Source organism: Leucoraja erinacea, chromosome 14 (assembly GCF_028641065.1).
Source record: "Leucoraja erinacea ecotype New England chromosome 14, Leri_hhj_1, whole genome shotgun sequence".
Taxonomy (NCBI): Eukaryota; Metazoa; Chordata; class Chondrichthyes; order Rajiformes; family Rajidae; genus Leucoraja; species Leucoraja erinaceus.
The window spans coordinates 38,578,309-38,602,071 of NC_073390.1; the positions used below are offsets into that span (position 1 = coordinate 38,578,309).

The 23,763-nt window shown below is 44.6% G+C and overlaps 1 protein-coding gene across 1 annotated transcript in view; it reads left to right on the forward strand.

Annotated features, from left to right (window-relative positions):
• The first annotated feature begins 6,111 nt into the window (after positions 1–6,111).
• zgc:153039 (uncharacterized protein LOC767698 homolog) overlaps positions 6,112–23,763 on the forward strand; it is a 103,503-nt gene continuing 85,851 nt past the window's right edge. Inside the window, exons 1-6 of the mRNA XM_055646202.1 lie at positions 6,112–6,333; positions 8,796–8,930; positions 13,032–13,169; positions 14,422–14,721; positions 15,872–15,979; positions 16,674–16,785. Coding sequence (XP_055502177.1) covers positions 6,171–6,333; positions 8,796–8,930; positions 13,032–13,169; positions 14,422–14,721; positions 15,872–15,979; positions 16,674–16,785 — 956 coding nt within the window. The 5' untranslated portion in view covers positions 6,112–6,170. The remainder of the gene's footprint in view (positions 6,334–8,795; positions 8,931–13,031; positions 13,170–14,421; positions 14,722–15,871; positions 15,980–16,673; positions 16,786–23,763) is intronic.

Below are 23,763 nucleotides of genomic sequence, written 5' to 3' on the forward strand. Positions count from 1 at the left end.
TAGTTCAAAATTCTGTTAATTCTTGTTAAAGAATAAAATGTTTATAAATGTTGACTCTTGTTAATTTTCTTTTAAAATGTTTTTTAAAACCTTTCTTTTTAATGGCTCATGTGCTATGTTTGAGTTGATTTTGTATTACACTTGCACGGTAATTCATTCATTTAATCACACTGTTCACAACTTCAGTGTTTGGGAAATGAATAGCAATATGAAGATTCCAGTTGCTCTACCCTTGGAATGTTCCTTAACGTTTTTGTGTCTATGCAGTTGTGTCTCGACAATAAAATGGGTCTGTTCTTCCCAATAGCCAGAGAGTGGAATGAGATCTGTCGGTAATGGTGGGGTTATCTAAATTAAGTTTTTCACAAAATTATTATTTTTTTTTAAGCAAGATTTACAAATGATGTATAACTTGAGGATGGTTTTATTCAGCGAGCATACAACTGATTAGATTGTGCTGGAAAGAACACACATACATGAATGTGATATAATATAGAAACATAGAAAATAGGTGCAGGAGGAGGCCATTCTGACCTTCGAGCCAGCACCGCCATTCATTGTGATCATGGCTGATCGTCCCCTATCAATAACCCGTGATATGTATATAATAATATAACACATTTCCATTTCTTCCGATTTTTATATCCAATGATGAACTTTATTTCAGGCTAGACAAGGGACAACATTAAATAAAAAAACATTGTAAACCTCCCCGCAACTTCACTCTGGTGTCTCAGCGGTGCTGATCCGAGCCAGACTCCCCGCACGCTGTGGAAGGAACATCTTTCCGCTTTTATTGTGATTTATTTCTCTTTTTAACACTGAATATCTGATAATGACACATTAGCAGCATATGGCACCAATATTGCACCAACCCACTCAATTTTAAATAATTCATAATAGAAATCCATTAACATGGTTAACACTTTATTTCTGACATGTATAGTAAGATTTACATAATTCACATTATTCCGTGCATGAGATATACAGGGTTGCAGTGTTCAGCATATCAGCTAACCAGTGAAAGTGATGTACAATTCAACGTATGTAACACAATGGTAGCCCCACCCCTGCTTACACCAAAGAGCAAAAAGTCCAAATGTAGATACAATAATAAATAAATCGGCATTTGCATTGTTTTGTGCAGTTAACAAATCACAATTTCAATGTACATAAGACGGCAGTTATTTAACAAATACTCCGCAGTTCGGTGTAGGAGATCATGTCAGCGAGTATTCTGGACCCACTGTCAACATCTTAAATTACAGAAAATATCATGCAGTCAATATGTTCTTATTCTGCATTAAATAACAGAGAGGTAGAAAGAAAATGCTCTTGAGGAGAAGATTTTTACAAGGATATTGTCATGAGGACTCAACTATCTGAGCTTAATGATCTAACTGCAGTGAGAAATTGAACAGGCTAAATAAAATTTTCAATATGCCACAGAAGTAATAAGTGTTTTCTTACTTTTCCTCCTTAATGGACGGAAGCTGGTTATGGAAATGGGTCCTATAATTACCCGTGAATCTGCCCATGACTACGTGTTTTTTGCAGGAGTGGTCCATCTTGCTCCGCTATAACAACGTTCAACGTAAAGTGTCGCAGCACAGCCCCTCGGCCCAGGAGGGAAGGGAGAGCGGTACTAGCCCCTTCATGAGGGGGGGGAGAGAGCGGTACTGGCTCCTTCATGAGGGGGCGAGAGAGAGTGGTACTACCCCTTCATGAGGGGGCGAGATAGAGCAGTACTACCCCTTCATGAGGTGGGGAGAGAGTGTGGTACTAGCCCGGTCATGAGGGGGGGGGAAGAGAGAGAGCGGTACTAGCCCCTTCATGGGGGGGGGGGGGGGGGGGAAGAGGAGATGTTGATCAGCAGCGCGTGAGCCGAGGAATAGATAACAGAGTTTAATGCAGGTAAGTGTGAGATGCTACATTTTGGGAAATCAAACCAGGGCAGGGCCATTCAAGGTGAATGGTCTGGGTCTGGAGAGCATTGTAGAGCAGAGGGATCTTGGAATATTGGTACATAGTTTCAGGCAATTGCCTCCCTCTGTGTGGGGAAAATGGACTTTGTCCCACACGTCCCCTTTAAACTTTGCACCTCTCACGTTGTCCTTCATCGTCTGGAAGTTGAAAGCTTATAGTTGTACAAGACGTTTGTGAGGCCACATTTTGAGTATTGTGTCCCATTTTGAGTATAGGTCACGCAGTTATAGGAAGTATATCGTTAAGCTGGAATGAGTGCCGAGAAGATTTTCAAGGATTGTGCCAGGACTTAAGAGCCTGAGCTATAGGGAGAGATTTGGCTGGCTAGGACTTAATTCCTCAGAGCGCAGGAGGCTGAGGAATGATCTCATAAAATGTGTAGGAAACAACGGCAGATGCTGGTTTTGAAGGTAGACACAAAAGGTCTGAGGAAGGGTGTCGACCCGAAACGTCACCCATTCTTTCACTCCAGAGATGCTGCCTGACCCACTGAGTTTCTCCAGCATTTTGCATCTACCGATGATCTTAGACAAAGATGTATAAAATCATGAGGGGAATAGAGAGGATGAATGCAGAATCTTTTACCCAGAGTTTCTTCAGTGTATGTGACTTCAAGAATAATAAAGTGGTATGTTCAAGATATCCAACATTAGTGATAATTCTTATTGCTCCTTTTTGTAATGTGCATAATGGCTATAGGTTGGTTTTGTAGGTCTTACCCCATATCTCCACACAGTAACTCAGATATGACAATATGAGTGTATTATACAGAGTATGTAATGATTTGTAGTCCAGAATGTGTCCTGATTTTCCCAATATTGCTATAGACTTTGCCAGTTTTGCTTTGCCATGGTTTATATGTGGTTTCCAGCAGTTTAGGAAGAAACTGTAGATGCTGGTTTAAAACGAAGATAGACACAAAAAAACTGGAGTAAGGTCTGAAGAAAGATCTTGACCCGAAACGTCACCCATTTCTTCTCTCCAGTGATGCTGCCTGTTCCATTTTGTGTCTATCTTATGGTTAAATGTTAACCACCACCTCATTCAGGGGTGACTGTGAATATACAATATTGGCTTTACCAGTAACATCAACGTCCATGGAGAAAATTGTGATGGAGCAGGAATGCTGTATATCTTTTTCCGTTTTATGCATAAACGTAAGAGCTTGTATAAACAGTACCTCCTGAGTGATCAACATGCCTCAAAATGCTTTGTAGCCTTGAATCCCTTGTAAGCAATTGCAGGATCAAAATTGCACCCAATATCTTATAAGATGAAGTCCAAAACTTACAATGGAGTTCATCATAAGTCTTGTTCGGTTGTATATTACCTTGTGGCATTTATGTACTGGTCCTTTTATAAAAAATCTAAAATTCCATTATTTTTGTTAATACAATCTCATCAATTTGAGATGGTGCCTCCAACCTTTTGTGAACATATATCCCCAAATCTTTCTCAACAGAGCCTGTTTCCACAGCCAATACAGTTACTGCTGGCTTCCAATTATCAACATGCATTCCATCTAGGTCTGTTTCTAAATGGTCAATCTGCACGAAGAATGTAATCTGAGATGTTATCACCATTTACCAATCACACCAATGAATACAAGTAATCATTGTTTGTAATCCCTGCAATCAATATTTAATATAGTTTCCTATTCCCAATTCTATATCTTTGTTTGAAAACTCTTGTTCAAATAATTCTATTCCCATTTCCAATTAACTCCCAGTTCCAATCAACAACTAAAATCTTCCAGAAAGATAATTTCTTGAAAGTATCCAGAGAACTTTCCACCACTGCCCTCTGAGGCAGACAATTCCTCTCTGTGTGAAAAAGGAGGAATCACACAGAGTTCACAATGCCACCCAGCTTTGTGTCATCGGAAAATTTGCTAATGTTACTTTGAATCCCTTCATCTATCAAGAGTCAAGTCAAGAGTTTATTGTCATGTGTCCCTGATAGGACAATGAAATTCTTGCTTTGCTTCAGCACAACAGAACATAGTAGGCATGAATACAGAACAGATCAGTTTGTCCATATACCATTATATAAATATATACACACATGAAAAAATAAACTGATAAATTGTAAATAAACAGATAATGGGCTATTAATGTTCAGAGTTTTGTCCGAGCCGAGTTTAATAGCCTGATGGCTGTGGGGAAGAGCTATTCCTGAACCTGGTCGTTGCAGTCTTCAGGCTCCTGTATCTTCTACCTAAAGGTAGCAAGGAGATGAGTGTGTGGCCAGGATGGTGTGGATCCTTGATGATGATGTTTTATTATGAACCAGAAGGGCAACTTTTTCCACTCAGAGAGTGGTGAATATATGGAACGAGATACCAGAAGAAGTTGTTAGGGAAGATAATATTAAGGCATTTAAAAGACACAGATACATGGATATGAAAGGTTCAGAAGTATATGGGCCAAAGATAGCCAAACCTTTGTCAGCATGGATGTGTTGGGCCAAATGACCTGTTTCCCTCTTGTGTGACATCTAACATCAAACCATAAGAGTAGTTGCGTCGACATGGAACAAAGTGTCTTGTGCAGAGCTATAGCAAGAGAACCTGAAAAGACGTAGCTAGTATTACTCACCCCGAGAAAACCAAAGTGGATATGAAGCAGAATTTACCTCAAAGCATTATTGCAATAGCCAGGTTTCGCCATACGCTTGTGCTCTCTGCCACGGCTTGCTTGAGCTCCCAGCTGCTGTCATTTTTAACTCTTCATTCCCACAATTACCTTTCTGTTCTGGGTCTCCTCCATCGCCAAAGTGAGGTCACACAAACTGAAGGATTCTGTTTGGATAGACATAGAAACATAGAAAATAAGTGCAGGAGTAGGCCATTCGGCCCTTCGAGCCTGCACCACCATTCAATATGATCATGGCTGATCATCCAACTCAGTATCCCGTACCTGCCTTCTCTCCATACCCCCTGCTCCCTTTAGCCACAAGGGCCACATCTAACTCCCTCTTAAATATAGCCAATGAACTGGCCTCAACTACCTTCTGTGGCAGAGAATTCCACAGATTCACCACTCTCTGTGTGAAAAATGTTTTTCTCATCTCGGTCCTAAAAGATTTCCCACTTATCCTTAAACTGTGACCCCTTGTCCTGGACCTCCCCAGCATCGGGAACAGGGTCTTGACCCGAAATATAATCTATACCTTTTCTCCAGAGATGCTGCCTGACCACTGAGTTACTCCAGCACTCTGTGAAACGCCACCTATCCATATTCTCCAGAGATGCTGCCTGACCCACCGAGTTACTCCAGCACTTTTGTGTCTATTTTCCCTTCACCCATCTGCCCAAGCCCACCCTCCCCCCTCCTTTCCTATGTTCCTTTCCACCCATAAACCTCTCTCTGCCTTTACATTTCACTCCTCTTTCAAATCTGCTCAACTTATCGACATGCATTTTTCTTCTTAACTTTTTAGTCATAGTGTGGTGTGGAAACGCGCCCTTCAGCCCAACTTGCCCACACTGACCAACATGTCCCATCTACACTAATCCCACTCACACGCGTTTGTCCCATATCCATCTAAACCTGTCGTATCCATGTACGTGTCCAAATGTCTCTTAAACATTAGGACAGTCCCAGCCTTAACGACCTCCTCTGACAGTTCGTTCCATACACCCACCACCTCTCAGATTCCTGTTAATTTCTGAAATATTGGTCATAAATTTGCTGCAAAATTGCTCCAAAATAAGGCTCAGAATGCAGCAGAGAGCATCTAAACCCCAGAACTTCCAGGACCCGCATAAGGGCCCTGGACCCCGGCATCGAGGGACTTCACGCAGGGTGTACATTATTTCACATTAACATTTTTGTAATCCTGTCAAGCCACCCCCTTTTTGAAAAGCTTCGTGCGGGCCTGCCTTCTCCTGCTCTGCTCTGTTGTCTGTTCCTCCACAGACGCCGGCTGACCCGCTGAGTTCCTACCGCACTAGAGTCTGTGTTTTGCTCCGTATTCCGCAGTTCCCTGTAACTCCGGTTAAACGCATCAAACTGCCGGTGTTGGTTGGCGGCCGGGCGCCGGTGTGAAAGGCCGGGACGGGGCGGATGCGAGTGCGGGGAGTGACCGCTGGGGGCGACACCGGATGGGGCGGGGCTGGGGTGAGGGTCACATGACAGGTCACATGACACGGCGGGGATCGGGCTAGTCTGCAGGACGCCACCATGGCCGAGCGGTCGCCGTTGCTCAACTACCGGCTGTTCGCGGCGCCTGGACCGGCCGGTAGCGGCCGGAGCTCGGCCTCGCCCCCCAAACTCTCCACCTTCCTCGGCGTCGTGGTGCCCACCCTGCTCTCCATGTTCAGTGTGGTGCTCTTCCTGCGCATCGGTGAGTGAGCCCGTCCCGGGAACCCCCAATCCCGCCGCCCCCTCGCCGCCCCCCGGCCCGGGAACCCGCCTCCCGGTGACCAAACCCCTCCAAGGGCCGGGACCTTCCCCCGACCCGTCTGCTGGGGGTTCCCGTTAGGCGACGTCGCCCGGCTGCTGCACGAGACCCTGTCAGTTTCAATTCTTGTTCTTCTTCCGGGATTTTAATACTAACTCAAATACTCTCTCTTTTCGGGTAAAAGTTTACCTTTAAAAACTGTACGCCTTAAATATAAATAATTACCGAACCGTTGGCAGTTGTTTTAATATTCCGTCACGGTCCTGTCCACGTTGCTCCCGGTTATTCATTTAAAATGTCACTGGTCTTGTTCACAGCGCCAGTCCCTCCCTTGTCCTCGCCACTCTATGTTCTTCAGCAATCTGCGAGTTCACGTTACTTCACTCCTAGATTACCTAGTAAATCAATGTTACTATACAATTTATCTGAGCTCTTACAGTAATTCACCAACCAAAATAATAGTTTATTAAACAGTGTGTCCCTGGACTATTATGCTTACAACTACCCCATGTAAACAACAAAAAGAACAATTTCCTTAAACTTGCTTGCAGTGATGGAAAGGAAATGTTAGTTTGCAGGCGGTGAACAATGAATGTCCTTTCCCCCATAATGATGTCAGTCCTTGAGCGTTATTGTCCATGCAGCGATTTATTTCAATCTTGCAGTCTGGGGAATATGCTGAATGTGTGTCTTTTGAGTAATTGTCAACCATAACAGACACAACGTCATTTTTGAATGCTGCATCCAATCCGATATTCTCTGGATACAGAGATGTCAGAATTTAGAATTATGCTTTTTGTCCCAGAGTTCCCTATTTTCTAAATGTCGGGCGGGTGCGAATAAATGCAGAGGAAATATTGCCTTAGCACAGATGCAATTAGTGGCCCACGTCTACTTTATGATTTGTTCAAGGACACAATTTTGAGTAGAAAGTTGCAAATGCTGGTTTACACTGAAGGCAGACACAAAATGCTGGAGTAACTCAGCATAAACGTCACCCACTTTCTCCCTCCAGAGATCCCAGTTTTGTGTATGAATTTGAGGGGGAGGGGAAAGAATTGTGCAGATATTTAGTCATTGGCCTTATGACAGGTAAGCAAGTTATTTTAAGATTCTGCTTTGACTGGCAGCACTTCCTTGTTGAGAGGTGAAGTTGTGGTTTGAATTCCAACACAACATGAGCAGACATTTCAAGGTAATGTCATGGGGCCATTGCATCATCAAGTTTAGACAGGTTGTCTGCCCTTGGAGCATTCCACAAAGCTGGAGACCCACCTGGTGATGGTCTACTTGTGTTTTAGCATTAAGTCAAGGATCCACATGGTGAGTGAGAGAATGTCACTCACTCATTGAAACATTTGTGACCAGGGACTTCCCTTCCCTTTAACCAGCCAGAATTTCCCCTTTCAATAAACTTCCCAAATCAAATGTTTTTGGTAATTTGTCAACAGTCGCTCATCTAACTTAGAAATATAGAAACATAGAAAATAGATGCAGGAGGAGGCCATTCGGCCCTTCGAGCCAGCACCGCCATTCATTGCGATCATGGCTAATTGTCCCCAATCAATAACCCGTGCCTGCTTTCTCCCCATATCCCTTGATTCCACTAGCCTCTAGAGCTCTATGTAACTCTCTCTTAAATCCATCCAGTGATTTGGCCTCCACTGCCCTCTGTGGCAGGGAATTCCACAAATTCACAACTCTCTGGGTGGAAAAGTTTTTTCTCACTTCAGTCTTAAATGGCCTCCCCTTTATTCTAAGACTGTGGCCCCTGGTTCTGGACTGGCCCACCATTGGGAACATTTTTCCTGCATCTAGCTTGTCCATTCCTTTTATGATTTTATATGTTTCTATAAGACTCCCCCTCATCCTTCTAAATTCCAGTGAATACAAGCCTAGTCTTTTCAATCTTTCCTCATATGACAGTCCCGCCATCCCAGGGATCAATCTCGTGAACCTACGCTGCACTGCCTCAATCACAAGGATGTCCTTCCTCAAATTAGGAGACCAAAACTGTACGCAATGCTCCAGATGTGGTCTTACCAGAGCCTCTCCGTCTCTCTCCGCCTCCGTCCCTGTCCCTCTCCCTGGTGCTGGGGCATAAGGGGAAATGAGCCGCCCCTGCGCAGTTGGGGGCTATGGTTGAGTGGTGGAATATTGCGTTGGGGGAACGGGCTGTGTTGGGGTCCAGGCCTCCCATGTGACAGGGACCCAATGGGTCCCACTTGGTGTAGTCTCCATTAAACTTTCCCCCTCTGGCCTTATAGTTATGCCCTCCAGTGTTGGACATTTCCACCTAGGGGAAAGGGTTCTGACTGTCTACCTTGTCTATGCCATATAATCAGGATGTTCATCTTAATAGTACATGTATTTTCTTGTTTAATAACTCAACTTTCTCATTGAAGGTTTCGTTGTTGGTCAAGCAGGACTGTACCAAACGATCCTTATGTTCATCGTGGCATATTTGATCATCAGCATGACGGTGCTGTCTGTGTGCGCCATCTCCACAAATGGTGCTCTGGACGCTGGTGGAGCCTACTGTATCTTTTGGTGTGATATTTGTAAATTAACTTTGAAAACTGATGTTTAATAATTTAACAAAATTATATTTTCATCTACATTTAGGAGGTTCAGTTGTGTCAACATTTAAAATAGAGAAATCAAATGTAATAATTATTTCAGAATTGATTAATGTTTACCAGCAACTATTAAATTTATACCAGTGACTTTTTCTGTTGCTTGTGTTAGCACTTATTTAGTGAGACTAATGAATTGTTGAATCTTTTTATTTTCCAGTTGTTTCACATCTACTCTGTCTCATCACTACGACCTCTCTGTGCACCTGGAGAAACAGAAACTTTTAGAATTGGTAGAAAATTTGCCAAAGAGAGAGGAGATTGCTACTGGGTCTTCTTCTCTTACAATACAATCAGTTTTATTCGTCACTTGTGAAATGAATTTGCCAGCAGCGGTACAATGAAAAAGAACACACAAAAACACAATACAAATTTTAACACAAACATCCACCACAGCATTCATCACTGTGGTGGAAGACACAAAATTTGGTCAGTCCTCCTCCATTTTCCCCCGTGGTGGGGACTTCAACCCTCTGCAGCCACTGCTGCAGGCATCCAGATGAGTGAAAGTCCAGGTAAGTCCTGAAACGGTGCCTCCCCCACCAGAGACCCCGCTTCAGGTTGGTGATGGCCGCAGGCCGGCGGTCGAAGATTTAAAGTTCCCGCCGCGCTGCAACCAGAAGCACCACAGACTGCTGGGCTGGCGGTCGAAACTCCCCTCCAGGGGGCCCCCGGCGAGGGACCCCGCTCCCGATAGTAAGTCGCCGCTGTGCCCGCGGTAGAAATAGGCCGCGGGCCGGCGGTGGTGGCTTCTTCTTCCGGGTCCCCAACGAGGGATCCCACGCTGCGGACGCCGCGCTAGCTGGAGCTCTGCAGATCGCGGCTTCAGGCTGCCGCGGGCTAGCGAAACGGAGCGCTCCCCTCCGGCGAACACCGTTGAGGGCTCGCCCCGCTCCACGCCAAGAGTCCACGCTGCGTCCGCGGCTGAAGCCCCAGCGCGTCTCCGGGAAAGGCTGCACCGATCTTCGATGTTAGGCCACGGGGGAGGCGACATGGACAAAGTCGCCACTCCGTGGAGGAGGCGACCGAAGCGGTTTCCCCCCCCACACCACCCCCCACACAAGACACACAAAGAAACATTAAAAACATACATTAAAACATTCTAAAAAAACAAAAAACGTAGAAAAAAACAGACACGCTGCTGACAGGGCTGCCAGCTTGCAGTGCCCCGCCGTCTTGCAGCGCCCCCAACTGTCTTGCGAATGGCGTGCACAGCCTAAAGTTGTAGGACGACTTGTTCTATTTGATCTTATTTGAGTGTGCACACGAGGTTGATTGCATTCATCGAAACAGGGCGGACCACGGGAAGGTTGCAATCTCCCACCCCACTGGGATTGGTGTAAATCTATATTACTAAATCTCTGATCTTGACCGCATTTGGCCTATTGTGCTGCGATTTCCGACAAAACGCCACCACCTACGGCCGTCATTTTTGGCCACCTCGCCCAGAGCCCCTCTCCGCCTTACGGGTGCGGAGGATTTTTCCCATCGATGACAAATCAGAGAGATATTAATGTTTTTAAAAAATTCACCATTCTCTCTGCTGCCCCTGCTGGAGGGAGGGGGAGGGACTATAAAACCAGGAAGTGGTGTGCCTCACTCACTCTCTGCAAGATGGATGAAGCCAAGGGTCACGTCTCTCTGAGCTCTGAATAACACTGAACAAATGTCTACACAACTGAGTACCCTTAATGTGGTTTGAAAATGAAAATATGGTTTGTTTGAAGTAAAAAGGCACTGCCTGCAAATGGTTGTTTGGATGCTTTGGCTTGAAGTTGAAAGGCACTAATTGCAAATGGTGGCATGAAGTTGAAAGGCACTACTTACTGCAAATGGTGGCTTGGGTGCTTTGGCTTGAAGTTGAAATGCACTATTTACTGCAAATGGTGGCTTAGCTTTGGTTTAAAGTTCAAAAGGCACGACTTACTGCAAATGGTGGCTTGGGAGCTTTGGCTTGAAGTTTAAAAAAATCACCATTCTCTCTGCTGCACCTGCTGGAGGGAGGGGGAGGGACTATAAAACCAGGAAGTGGTGTGCCTCACTCACTCTCTGCAAGATGGATGAAGCCTTGGGTCACGTCTCTGAGCTCTGAATGACACTGAACAAATGTCTACACAACTGTGAGTACCTTTAATGTAGTTTGAAAATGAAAATATGGTTTGTTTGAAGTAAAAAGGCATTACTTATTGCAAATGGTGGATTGGGTGCTTTGGCTTGAGGTTGAAAGGCACTACTTACTGCAAATGGTGGCATGAGGTTGAAAGGCACTACTTACTGCAAATGGTGGCTTGGGTGCTTTGGCTTGAAGTTAAAATGCACTATTTACTGCAAATGGTGGCTTGGGAGCTTTGATTTAAAGTTCAAAAGGCACTACTCACTGCAAATGGTGGCTTGGGAGCTTTGGCTTGAAGTTGAAAGGCACTACTTACTGCAAACGGTGGCTTGGGTGCTTTGGCTTGAAGTTAAAAAGCACTACTGCAAATGCACTTACTTCCTGTTTGCACTGTATATTGATTTTAGATAAAACGCTACACTTACGGCTGTGATTTTTGGCCATCTTACTCAGTCCCCCCTCCGCTGAGCAGGTGCAGAGAATTCTTCCCATCAATGAAAAATAAAAGTGTTATTAGTGTTTAAAAAATGATGAGAATCTCTCTCCTGTCAATCACGCCCTGAAAGCCACACCTTTTCCGGTGGGAGGGGTTATAAAACCCGGAAGTGTGGGTGTGGCTCAGTCTCTGCATGATGAGGGAGGGAGAGGTCATGACTCTGTCTGAGCTGTGAATCAACTGAACACACTGAATGTCTACTGAAGTGAGTTTGGTGTGGTTTTATGGTGGTTTCACCCTGCATGAAATGGTATGAAGCTGCATTTGAATTTGGTGGCCTTGGACCCTGCTTGAAGTGGAATAAAACTGCACTGAATTTGGTGGCCTTGCACCCTGCTCGAAGTGGTTGGAAACTGCACTTGAATCGGTGGCCTTGCACCCTGCTCATAGTGGTAAGAAACTGCTCTTGAATTTGGTGGCCTTGAACCCTGCTTGAAATTGTAGGAACATGGATTTGAATTTGGTGGCCTTGCACCTGGCTTGAAATGGAATTTCAAGGAATAGTCATGAGTCAACTGCCAGCCCACCAGCTGTGAGTGAGCTGGCAGCAGATCAGGCTTGAGGGACTGAGCTGCCACCCCAAGAACCCATACCAGCGCTCCAGAAAGCCCCCCCACTGACCACCATTATTGGAATTGGTGGAGAGGTGGAATATTGCGTCGGGGGACCAGCCCTCCCGCGTGAACATGGGACCCCTACTTAGTATAGTATTTCAATAGAATGGGACTTTCCTTTAAATGTGCGCTTATCATAAATGTGCGCTTATCTCTTGTATGTCATAAACATTGTGGAAGAGAATTATTTATTTTTTCTCTCTTTTGTGTGAAAAATGTTTTTTTTCCCCCTCCTGGATGGACTGGCTGCAATTTTGAAATTGTGCCTCAACAGAGGAAATGTCTTCTCGGACCACCTGAATGTATGGTCAAGCACCAACTTTAAGCTTGATTCCAAGGGATTGTCCACAGTTAAATCCCGCTGTCACTAAAAAAAAATCCAGCTAGTTCCTCGGGAGGAAGGGGTGCGGGGGAGGGGGCTGTGTCGTCCCCACCCAGGGGCAGGATCTGCATTCCCCAGGGTGGGAGCTGCTGTGTCTCTCCCCCCCCCCCCCCCCCCCCCCCCATGAGCAGGCGGGCTCTGCTTTCCCCCCTCCAGGCACAGGTACGTCTGTATTTCCCAGGACCAGGTCATGTTCCCCAGGGTGGAGGGTCTGTGTTCCCCAGGTGTAGATGGGGGCAGGTGGGCCCGGTGGCACGGGGTTCTGCAGGGGCAGGGAGGTGACCACATCCAACATTATCCAACCAACCTTTTTTCAATATAAATGCAAACTGTAGATTGCAAATAATGACTTTGTTTTAAAATGATTTAAATGTTTTCCTTCACGGATGCTTGTTGGCAGATATGATCAGTCGAGCCCTGGGACCGGAGTTTGGAGGCAGCCTTGGAGTCATGTTCTTCTTTGCAAATGTGTGCGGGAGTGCTCTCTATGTCCTGGGTCTTGTTGAATCCATAGTTGACACTTTTGGTTTGCCGCCAGGTAAAGTGATTAGAGGAATTCTGCAATTTTACATGTTTGCAAATGTTATATTCATTTTTGGGGATGGTTATTCACTTCATTTGGCAGAAAAAGCAAACTGAAGAAGAGCAAGGGTAGGTGAACTGGTGTAAATGGAATGTACATTTAATGTGTTCACAAAACAACACGACAGTTTGATCAGGTCCATTGTACATCCGGCAGTCCGTAGTGGCGACTGTGGAGGTTATGACCCCGACCATGGGGGAAAATGGAGGAGTACTGACTATACTTTGTCCCTTCCACCACAGTGAAAAATGCTGTGGTGGATGTCTGTGCTAAATCTTATTGTCTATTGTGTGTTCTTTTTCTTTGATTGTACCGCTGCTGGCAAATTAATTTCACTGCACTTATATGTGTATGTGATGAATAAAACTGATTGATTGATTGGTTGGTTGGTATATCATGAGAGCTTGGTTCTTTGTGGCGATTGTCCCCACAAAACTGGCAAAAGGCAAAGCGTGGGAATAAAGAGGGCCTTTTCTGGTTGGCTGCTGGTGATTAGTGGTGTTCCGCAGGGGTCAGTGTTGGGGCCCGCTACTTTTCACATTATATATTAATGATGGAATTGATGGCTCTAATTCTAAGGTTTTAAAAGGTGCTGGTCAGGCCAGATTTGGAATATTGTGAGCAGTTTTGGGCCCCATATCTGAAGAAGGATGTACTGGCATTGGAGAGGGTCTAGAAGAGGTTTATGAGAATGATCCTGGGGATGATTGGGTTAATATAAGAGCGTTTAAAGGCTCTGAGTCTGTCCTTGCTGAAGTTTAGAATGATGATGGGAGGATCTCATTGAAACCTACTGAATCATGAAAGGCCTAGATAGAACGGATGTGGCGAGGATGTTTCCAGTCGTGGGAGAGTCTAGGAGCAGAGGCCACAGCCTCAGAATAAAAGGATGTCCCTTTAGAATAGAGATGAGGTGGAATTTCTAATTCTGCTCCCATGTCTTAGTCTTATTTAATGTCTTGAGGACAACTTTTTTTCCTGTACAAAAACAAAAGGCCTACAAGATGAGTCGCACTCAATCATAGCAAGTGATCAATAATAACAAGAGAGAGAAATACTTTATCATGGACCTGACATTGAGAATGACAGTGAAATAGAAATAAAATATTTAACAAAATGGAAGATTGTTGCAGTTGTACATTTCATACTTAAAATATGTTTGTTTTGGTGGAAAGCTGTTTGCTAATTGAAGCACTGTTCTTTGCAGGGCAAACCACGAGCAGTGGCATTCAAGTCCTCCCACACTCCTACTGGTATGAAATTCTCTATGGCACCGTGATTCTCATCATCTGCCTCCTTGTCTGCTTGGTTGGAGCTGACATCTACGCCAAAGCCACCTTCATAATTTTTATCATCGTTATTGTGGTCATCAGCACAATATTTATCAGCTTTTTTGTAGTATCACCAAAATCTATTAATATTACAGTGACATCAGGGAATAATACGGAATTTCGAGAGGGCCTATTTACTGGATTTAACCTGTCAACCCTAAAGAGCAATCTTCCATGTAAGTCGATCCGACAATTACCCACAATGTACATTCATAAAATATCTACAAGACAATGTTGAGAGGATCTCTGGATAGAAGGAATAGGTGAAGTTTCAGGTCGAGACACTTCTTCAGACTGAGATAACTGAGAGTTAGTGGAGCAGGCAGGAGAATGGGATTAGGAGGGAGAGATAGATCAGGCATGATTGAATGGCGGAGTTGACTTGGTGGGCCGAGTGGCCTAATTCTACTCCTATCATTATGACCCGAAACGTCACCCATTCCTTCTCTCCAGAGATGCTGCCTGTTCCAATGAATTACTCCAGCATTTTGTGCCTATCTTCGGTGTAAACCAGCATCTGCAGTTCTTTCCTACACAACGTTGAGAGGATATTTGATAAACAAACATTAATTACTACTTGCATTGCATTGAATCTATTTATTGATATTAATTTTTAAATTGAGCAGTTAATAATCCATTGCTACAGAAACATTTTAATGAAGATAATTAATTCTCATTCAGGAAAGTTGGGGGTACAAGCTCATTAACATTTGCTGTTACTCTGATGTTTTTGTTCTTGCTCAGTCATTACACCACTTCCATGCAGTTGGGTCAATGTCACAAGGAAATCTTACTCTGTGGGGAAAGATTGCAGGAGATAGAATGCCAAGACAGACGATTCTTGTTCCACATACCCCAAACTCCAATTCATGTTCATGTGATTGGAGCAGAATTAGGCTATTTGGCCCATCAAGTCTACTCCGCCATTCAATCATGGCTGATCTATCTTTCCCTCCTAACCCCATTCTCCTGTCTTCTCCCCATGACCCCTGACACCCTTATTAATGAAGAGTCTTAACTAGCTCTGCCTTAAAAATATCTATTGACTTGGCCTCCACAGCCTTCCGAGGCAATGAATTCCACATTCACCACCTTCTGACCAAAGATGTTCCTCCTCATCTTCCTAAATGAATGTCCTTTTATTCTGAGGCTGAGACCTCTGGTCCTAGACTCTCCCACTAATGGAAACATCCTCTCCACATCCACTCTATCCAGGTCTTTCACTATTCAGTACGACCCCCTCATTGCTTTAAATAGTTTATTTTCACACTATATCATCATTTTAAAAAACTGACTAGCTTTGTGTTTGTTTGTTTCTCTTTGCAGCTAAGTATGTTGCCGACTACACGACTGGCGTGATGATGGGTTTTGCTGCTGTTTTTGCCGTCATGTTCAATGGGTGCACTGGTATTATGGCTGGATCCAATATGTCAGGTAAACTCAACAGCAAATATCTGATGGATAAACCGCATCCATAAAGTTAATAGTAATCCAATCATTGCCTTTGATTTCTGTTACGAGATAATATGCACATGCTTGTTACTGCTGCTTGCACTATAGATAATAGGTGCAGGAGTAGGCCATTCGGCCCTTCGAGCCAGCACCGCCATTCAATGTGATCATGGCTGATCATCCCCAATCAGTACCCCGTTCCAGCCTTCTCCCCATATCCCCTGACTCTGCTATCTTTAAGAGCCCTATCTAGCTCTCTCTTGAAAGTATCCAGAGAACCGGCCACCACCGCCCTCTGAGGCAGAGAATTCCACACACTCACAACTCTCTGTGAGAAAAAGTGTTTCCTCGTCTCCATTCTAAATGGCTTACCCCTTATTCTTAAACCGTGGCCCCTGGTTCTGGACTCCCCCCAACATCGGGAACACTGATGCTTGCATTATGATATCAGTGAGATTTATGACGTAGATTAACGACCAGTGTGTGTTTATTGGTATTAACACTGTAATCAACAAATTGTCACGTCTGTTGATAAATTATATTGTTTAATACAGTTTAGTTCAAATTATATTGGTTGTAAAAATCATTTTGTTGATGCATCTTGCAAGATTCAATGAAGTTTAGGGTGCAAAAAGTTAACTAAAATCACGAATCCTTGCCTTTCTATCGTTACCAGGTGATTTAAAGAACCCCAGCTATTCCATTCCCAGAGGCACTATAACAGCTGTAATTTTTACATACATCGTTTACAATATTTTATCTCTCATGATCAGCTGTACATGTGACAGGTGAGTATCTTCCTTGTGTCCCATCTTGTCAACTGGACAACTCCATCTGATCACTTCTGCTTTTTGTATGATTACAAAAGGAACTTGTTGATCATGTGCTCATTTCAGTTCTGCTTCTCTGCATTTAGAAGTTGCATTAGTTGCACTTTTCAATGCAATGCTGCTTTCAGTGATATATAAATTACGTCAGGCATGTGAATTACTATTTCATTTTCACTGTGTTAATTCCCTCGGAGTTTAGTTGAAATTATCCCTCAGCAACAATCTCACATTACATTTTAAAACAAAAATATTTCTCAACAAAAGAGTAAAGAAATGTGTCATGAATACAAATTGCCAATTGATAAATACTTGTGTTACAGATAACGTAACATGTTCACAAACACTTTGTGTTATTGGTGATGTTATTGTAATCAGAAACTGCAATGCAAGCAGTACTAATCAATGAGTTGTAATTAAACTTCTGTGAAGCACAGGTCAAGGATGGCTTCTGCGCTCTGATCACAAAGTAATGCTGTTTTGTAACCACTAAATGGTTTTCATTGAAATTTTACTCTTCAGATGAAGTTATTTTTATTAACTGCCTGCTACAATAATTTACTTTATTAATAAGCAGTTCAGGATGCAAAGTGCAAAGATCTAGTGGGAGGGGGGATCTGAAGGGAATCCACATTAGTCAGGTGTTAGGTAAACTGTTGGGACTGAAGGCAGATGGGTCCCCAGGGCCTGATAGTCTGCATCCCAGAGAACTCAAGGAGGTGGTCTTAGAAATCGTGGATGCATTGGCGATCATTTTCCAATGTTCTCTCGACTCTGGATCACTTCCTGTGGACTGGAGGATAGCCAATAACTCCACTTTTTAAGAAAGGAGGGAGATAGAAAACTGGGAATTATAGACCAGTTTGCCTTACATTGGTAGTTGGGAAGATCTGGAGTTGGTTATTAAAGATGTTATAGCAGCGCATTTGGAAAGCAGTGATGGGATAGGTCAAAGTCAGCATGGGTTTATGAAGGGGAAATCATGCGTGACTAATCTTCTGGAATTTTTTGAAGATGTAACAAGTAGAATGGATAAGGGAGAGCCAGTGGATATGGTGTATCTGGACTTACAGAAAGCCTTTGACAAGGTCCCACACAAGAGATTAGTGTGCAAAATTAGAGCACATGGTATTGGGGGTCGGGTATTGACATGGATAGAGAACTGGTTGGCAGACAGGAAGCAAAGTGCAGGAATTAACAGGTCCTTTTCAGAATGGCAGACAGTGACTAGTGGGGTGCCACAAGGTTCGGTGCGGGAACCCCAATTATTTACAATATATATTAACGATTTAGACGAGGGAATTAAATGTTACCTCTCCAAGTTTGCAGATGACACAAAGCTGGGTGGCATTGTGGGCTGCAATAAGGATGCTATGAGGCTGCAGAGTGATTTGGATAGGTTGGGCGAGTGGGCAGATGTATGGCAGATGCAGTTTAATGTGGATAAATGTGAGGATATCCGCTTTGGTGGCAAGAACAGGAAGGCAGATTATTATTTGAATGGTGTCAGATTAGGAGAAGGGGAGGTACAATGAGACCTGGATTTGCTTGTACATCAGTCACTGAAAGTAAGCATGCAGGTACAGCAGGTAGTGAAGAAAGCTAATGGCATGTTGGCCTTCATTGCATGAGGATATGAGTTTAGGAGCAAGTAGGTCCTACTGCAGTTGTACAGGGTGCTGGTGAGACTACACCTGAATGAATGAATGAATGCATGAATACGTTTATTGTCATTGCACAATACTGTCCAATGAAATTCCATTACATCTCCTCCGGTTAAAAAGAATATACAAACACGACAACCATTAACACATATGTACACTTATTAATAAAATAATAAATAGGTATTTTAAAATAATTTAAAAGAATTTGGCGGCATTTCTTGGAATTACATTTTGCTTACCCAGTGTTCTCTGTTGGAATTTAGCTCTTTTATCGCACATGGGTAGAAACTATTTTTTAGTCTACCGGTGCGAGCCTTCAGAGTCCTGAATCGCCTCCCAGAGGGTAGCAGAGTAAAAAGGTGGTTGGCAGGGTGGGATGTGTCCTGCTTGATATTTGTGGCCCGGCGCAAGCATCGGGCCCTATATATGTCATCCAAGGAGGGCAGTTGGGCGTTTGTAATGCTCTGCGCAGTTTTTATAATTCCCTGCAGCGCCCTCCTCTCAGCCACAGTACAGCTAGCAAACCACACCAGGATTCCATAGGAGAGGATACTTTCCACGGCGCATCGGTAGAAGGACAACAGCAGCGGCTGTGAGACGTTTGCTCTCCGCAGAGACCTCAGGAAATACAGCCGCTGATGTGACTTCTTCACGAGAGTGACGGTGTTCATTTGCCATTTGAGGTCCTGGGAGATGTTTATTCCCAGGAACTTAAAGCCAGTGACTCTCTCCACCATGTCTCCTTTGATGTATAAGGGAGCAGGTTCCTCTCTCCTCTTCCTCCTGAAGTCAACGACCAGTTCTTTTGTCTTTGATGGGTTGAGTACCAGGTTGTTTTTGGTACACCAGACAGTCAGTTTTTGGACTTCATCCCTGTAGGCAGACTCGTCGTTGTTGTTTATCAGTCCCACCACAGTCGTGTCGTCCGCAAACTTGATGATCCTGTTTGTACTGTGTGTTGGTATACAGTCATAAGTGTATATTGTATACAAGATGGGACTCAGCACACAACCTTGTGGCGCTCCTGTGCTGAGCGTCAGGACTGGGGAGTAATTGGACCCCATCCTGACAGTCTGTGGGCGATCTGTTAAAAAGTCCTTAATCCATCCGCATGTGTTTGCATTAACACCCAGATCAGACAGTTTGTCCACCATTCTGCTGGGGATGATTGTATTAAATGCAGAACTAAAATCTACAAATAACATCCTCACATATGAGCCAGGACGCTCCAGATGTGTCAGTGCAGAATGTAGAGCTATGTTGATGGCATCCTCCGTTGACCTATTAGCTCTATATGCAAACTGATGCTGATCCAGGGTGGATGGGAGTGAGGACTTAATGTGGGCCAGGACCAGCCGTTCAAAACACTTCATCACCGTTGAAGTGAGAGCAACAGGTCTATAGTCATTCAAGCTGGTAATGGCTGTTGTTTTGGGTACAGGCACGATGGTAGCAGTCTTAAAGCATTTAGGGACAGTGCACGTTGACAGAGAGAGGTTGAAGATGTCGCTGAAAACCTCCGCTAACTGGTCTGCACAGTCCCGCAATACTCTCCCTGGGATGCCATCTGGGCCAGCAGCCTTCCTGGGGTTGACCCTGCAGAGTGTTCTTCTGACGTCCTCCGTACTCACAGTGAGTGCCAGGTCGGCAGTGCTGGGTGTGGCTGCAGGTGCAGGCTCCGCCTCATTCAGCTCAAAACGGGCGAAAAAATGGTTGAGCTCCTCAGCTAGCGAGTTGTTACTGCTGCAGATGATCGGCCCCCCCTTGCCCTTGTAGTTTGTGAGTTGCTGAATGCCCTGCCAGACACGCCAAGGGTCCCTCTCGTTAAAATACCCCTCTAACCTTCTTCCATAGGCTGTCTTTGCCTCTTTAATGGCTCTCTTTAGTTTAGATCTGGCAGTGCTGTACAATTCATCACTGCCAGATCTAAAGGCTGAGTATTGTGTGCAATTTTGGTCTCCTAATTTGAGAAAGGACATTATTGCTATTGAGGGAGTGCAGCGTAGGTTCACCAGGTTAATTCCCGGGATGGCGGGACTGACATATGATGAAAGAAGGGGTCAACTGGGCTTGTATTCACTGGAATTTAGGATGAGAGGGGATGTTATAGAAACACATGAAATTCTTAAGGGATTGGACAGGCTAGATGCGGGAAGATGTTCGCGATGTTGGGAGTCCAGAACCAGAGGTCACAGTTTAAGAATAAGGAGTAGGCCATTTAGGACTGAGATGAGGAAAAACTTCTTCACCCAGAGAGTTGAGAATCTGGAATTCGCTGCCACAGTAGGCAGTGGTGGCCAACTTGCTGGATGATTTCAAGAGAGAGTTAGATTTAGTTCCCAGGGCTAAAGGAATCAAGGGATATGGGGGAAAAAGCAGGAACGGGGTACTGATTTTAGATGAACAGCCATGATCATATTGAATGGCGGTGCTGGCTCAAAGGGCCGAATGGCCCACTCCTGGACCTATTTTCTATGTTTCTATGAAAGGCATTTCTCAAACATTAAGAAAACCTTGTAAATAAGATGGGCTTTTTTCAGAGGTTTTCAAGGCAGAGATCTCCTTGCCTCAGTTCTACAACCCCTCCCCCCCCCCCCCCCCCCCCCCCCCTCTGCTGCCTCCCCTCCCCACCACTGTCCCCTCACAGCCCCCCCGCTGTCCCCCCCTGTGTCCCTCCTCAGCAACTCTACTGCTGTGCCACGCTTCCGTCACGCCGGGTTCCTGTTACGCCGGGTTCCCATACCAGGGCTCTCGCTAAACTTTTTTTCCCTGTTGCCAGCTGGGCAACCTTGGCAGCTTTTTAGGTTGCCAAATGGCAGCTTAGGTGGTCATTTCAGACGGTTTGCATGACGCATGCGATAATGTGCTCGGACGAAGTGAGTAGTTACCAGTCGGAATTATACTCAATGAAGCATTCGCATATTATTTCTGCTTCAAATAAAGTCACAAACTAAACATATTCACCAATCAAGACATGATATATCCCACAATGACATGCAGCAAAATTACAATACAGTATCTCAACTCTTTTTATACATTGCAATTATTGCAATCTCTATTAGTTCTTTCCACTTCCAAACTAAAATGTGGTTGGTTTATTCAGCGTAAGATCAACCTGTGTCAATGAATCCTGGGCCATCGTAACATATATGCTTAACCATGCACACTACAGATTGATGCAAGCATGTTTTCTGTGAAGGACCGAAAATTACCATAACATGGCCACAACATGGGTCGTTATTGCTATTGGTACAGAAACACTCTCGCTTCCCACATAATTTATCCACAACAAAATATACAGGTTGCAAGGAAGTTTCTATAGGCATTTTATGATAATAGCTGTTAAAACCGACTATACCCATCTGACAGGTTAAACATTACACTAACTGACAAGAGATGGCCAAAGGGCATAACTGCAGCAAGTGTTCTTTTGGTAATATATTTAAAGGTGTCAAGACGCCACATTACTAGACATTCAGATTAGATGTACGTGTTGTGAACAGCAATGAAGATACCCAGTTTGTAAGCACCAGATTTAAATAAAATTATTGATAAACGCTTTTTCCATCATTCCCACTTCAGAATTAACGTTAAAATTTCAACTGAAATATCTCCTGACCAAATTTGTGATGTTTATGATCGACTGTGGAAGTAAAACCTGGATAAATCCAACGTATAGTTGTGAATGGTGCTCATTAAATAACTACAGTACTGATACTCCATATTAAGATAATTGATTTGCCGTTAAAATGAATTCTGTAATAATGTGTCAACGGCAGCAGTGACAATCGAACACTGCGGTTTCAATATTTCCCGTGTTCACAATTTAATTCATCCATCTTTATAGACTAAAACAAACATTTCCAGCACAATAGGGTCTGGGAGGGGTGTGTATGTGAATCAGTGCGGGGTGGATAGATAGAAACATAGAAAACAGGTGCAGGAGTAGGCCATTCGGCCCTTCGAGCCTGCACCGCCATTCAATATGATCATGGCTGGTCATCCAATTCAGTATGATCATGGCTGATCATCCGTACCTGCCTTCTCTACATACCCCCTGATCCCTTTACCCGCAAGGGCCACATCTAACTCCCTCTTAAATATAGCCAATTAACTGGCCTCAACTACCTTCTGTGGCAGAGAGTTCCAGAGATTCACCACTCTCTGTGTGAAAAATGTTTTTCTCATCTCAGTCCTAAAGGATTTCCCCTCCATCCTTAAGCTGTGACCCCTTGTCCTGGACTTCCCCAACATCGGGAACAATCTTCCTGCACCTAGCCTGTCCAACCCCTTAAGAATTTTGTAAGTTTCTATAAGATCCCCTCTCAATCTCCTAAATTCTAGCGAGTACAAGCTGAGTCTATCCAGTCTTTCTTCATATGAAAGTCCTGACATCCCAGGAATCGGTCTGGTGGGGGGGGGGGTTAGAAGGCAGTCGGTGCAGAATGGATGGATTGAGGCAGGTGAATTCGTATGTGTTGGTTGGAGTAGGTAAAATTGTGAGGGGAGAGCACAGGGGATGTCAGTGGTGTTGAATGGGGGGTTCAGTACGGGATGGATGGGGGTAGACAAAAGTGCTGAAGAAACTCAGCGGGTGAGGCAGCATCTATGGAGCGAAGGAAATAGGCAATGTTTCGGGTCAAGACCCTTCTTCAGACTGTTCCCCCCATTCTTCTTGAATGGGAGGATCAGTACAGGATGGAGGGGGGGGGGGGGGATCAGCACAGGATGAATGGGGGGAGGTGGGTCAGTATAGTGTGGATCGGAGGGTCTCTGCAGGATGAATGGGTATCACTACAGGATAAATGAGGGGAAGGTGCAGGGTAAATGGAGGTACGGGATCAATGCGTGGATTTGTACAGGATGGATGGGGAACAGTACAGGGTGGATGGGGATCAGTACAGGATGGATGGAGGAGAAGTGCAGGATGGATGGGAAGGGGGGTAAGTACAGTATGAATTGGGGGACCAGTGTAGGATAGATGGGGAATGCAGAATGGATGGCAGGAGAATCAATGCGAGGTGGATTGGGTGATCAGCGCAGGATGAATAGGGTGGGTGGGGGGGGGGGGGGGGGGGGGTAGATGGGGAGGGGAGCACAGGGGATGTCAGTGAGGACTGAATAGAGGTGGGAAATGGGATCAGTGCAGGATGGAGAGGAGGGGTCCCAGGATAAGGGGTGGGGTGGGTGGAGGGGGTGTACGAGAGAGAGAGAGAGAGAGAGGGGGTGGCGAGATGGGGAGGCAGGAAGGTCAGTGCTACTCGGACAACATCGC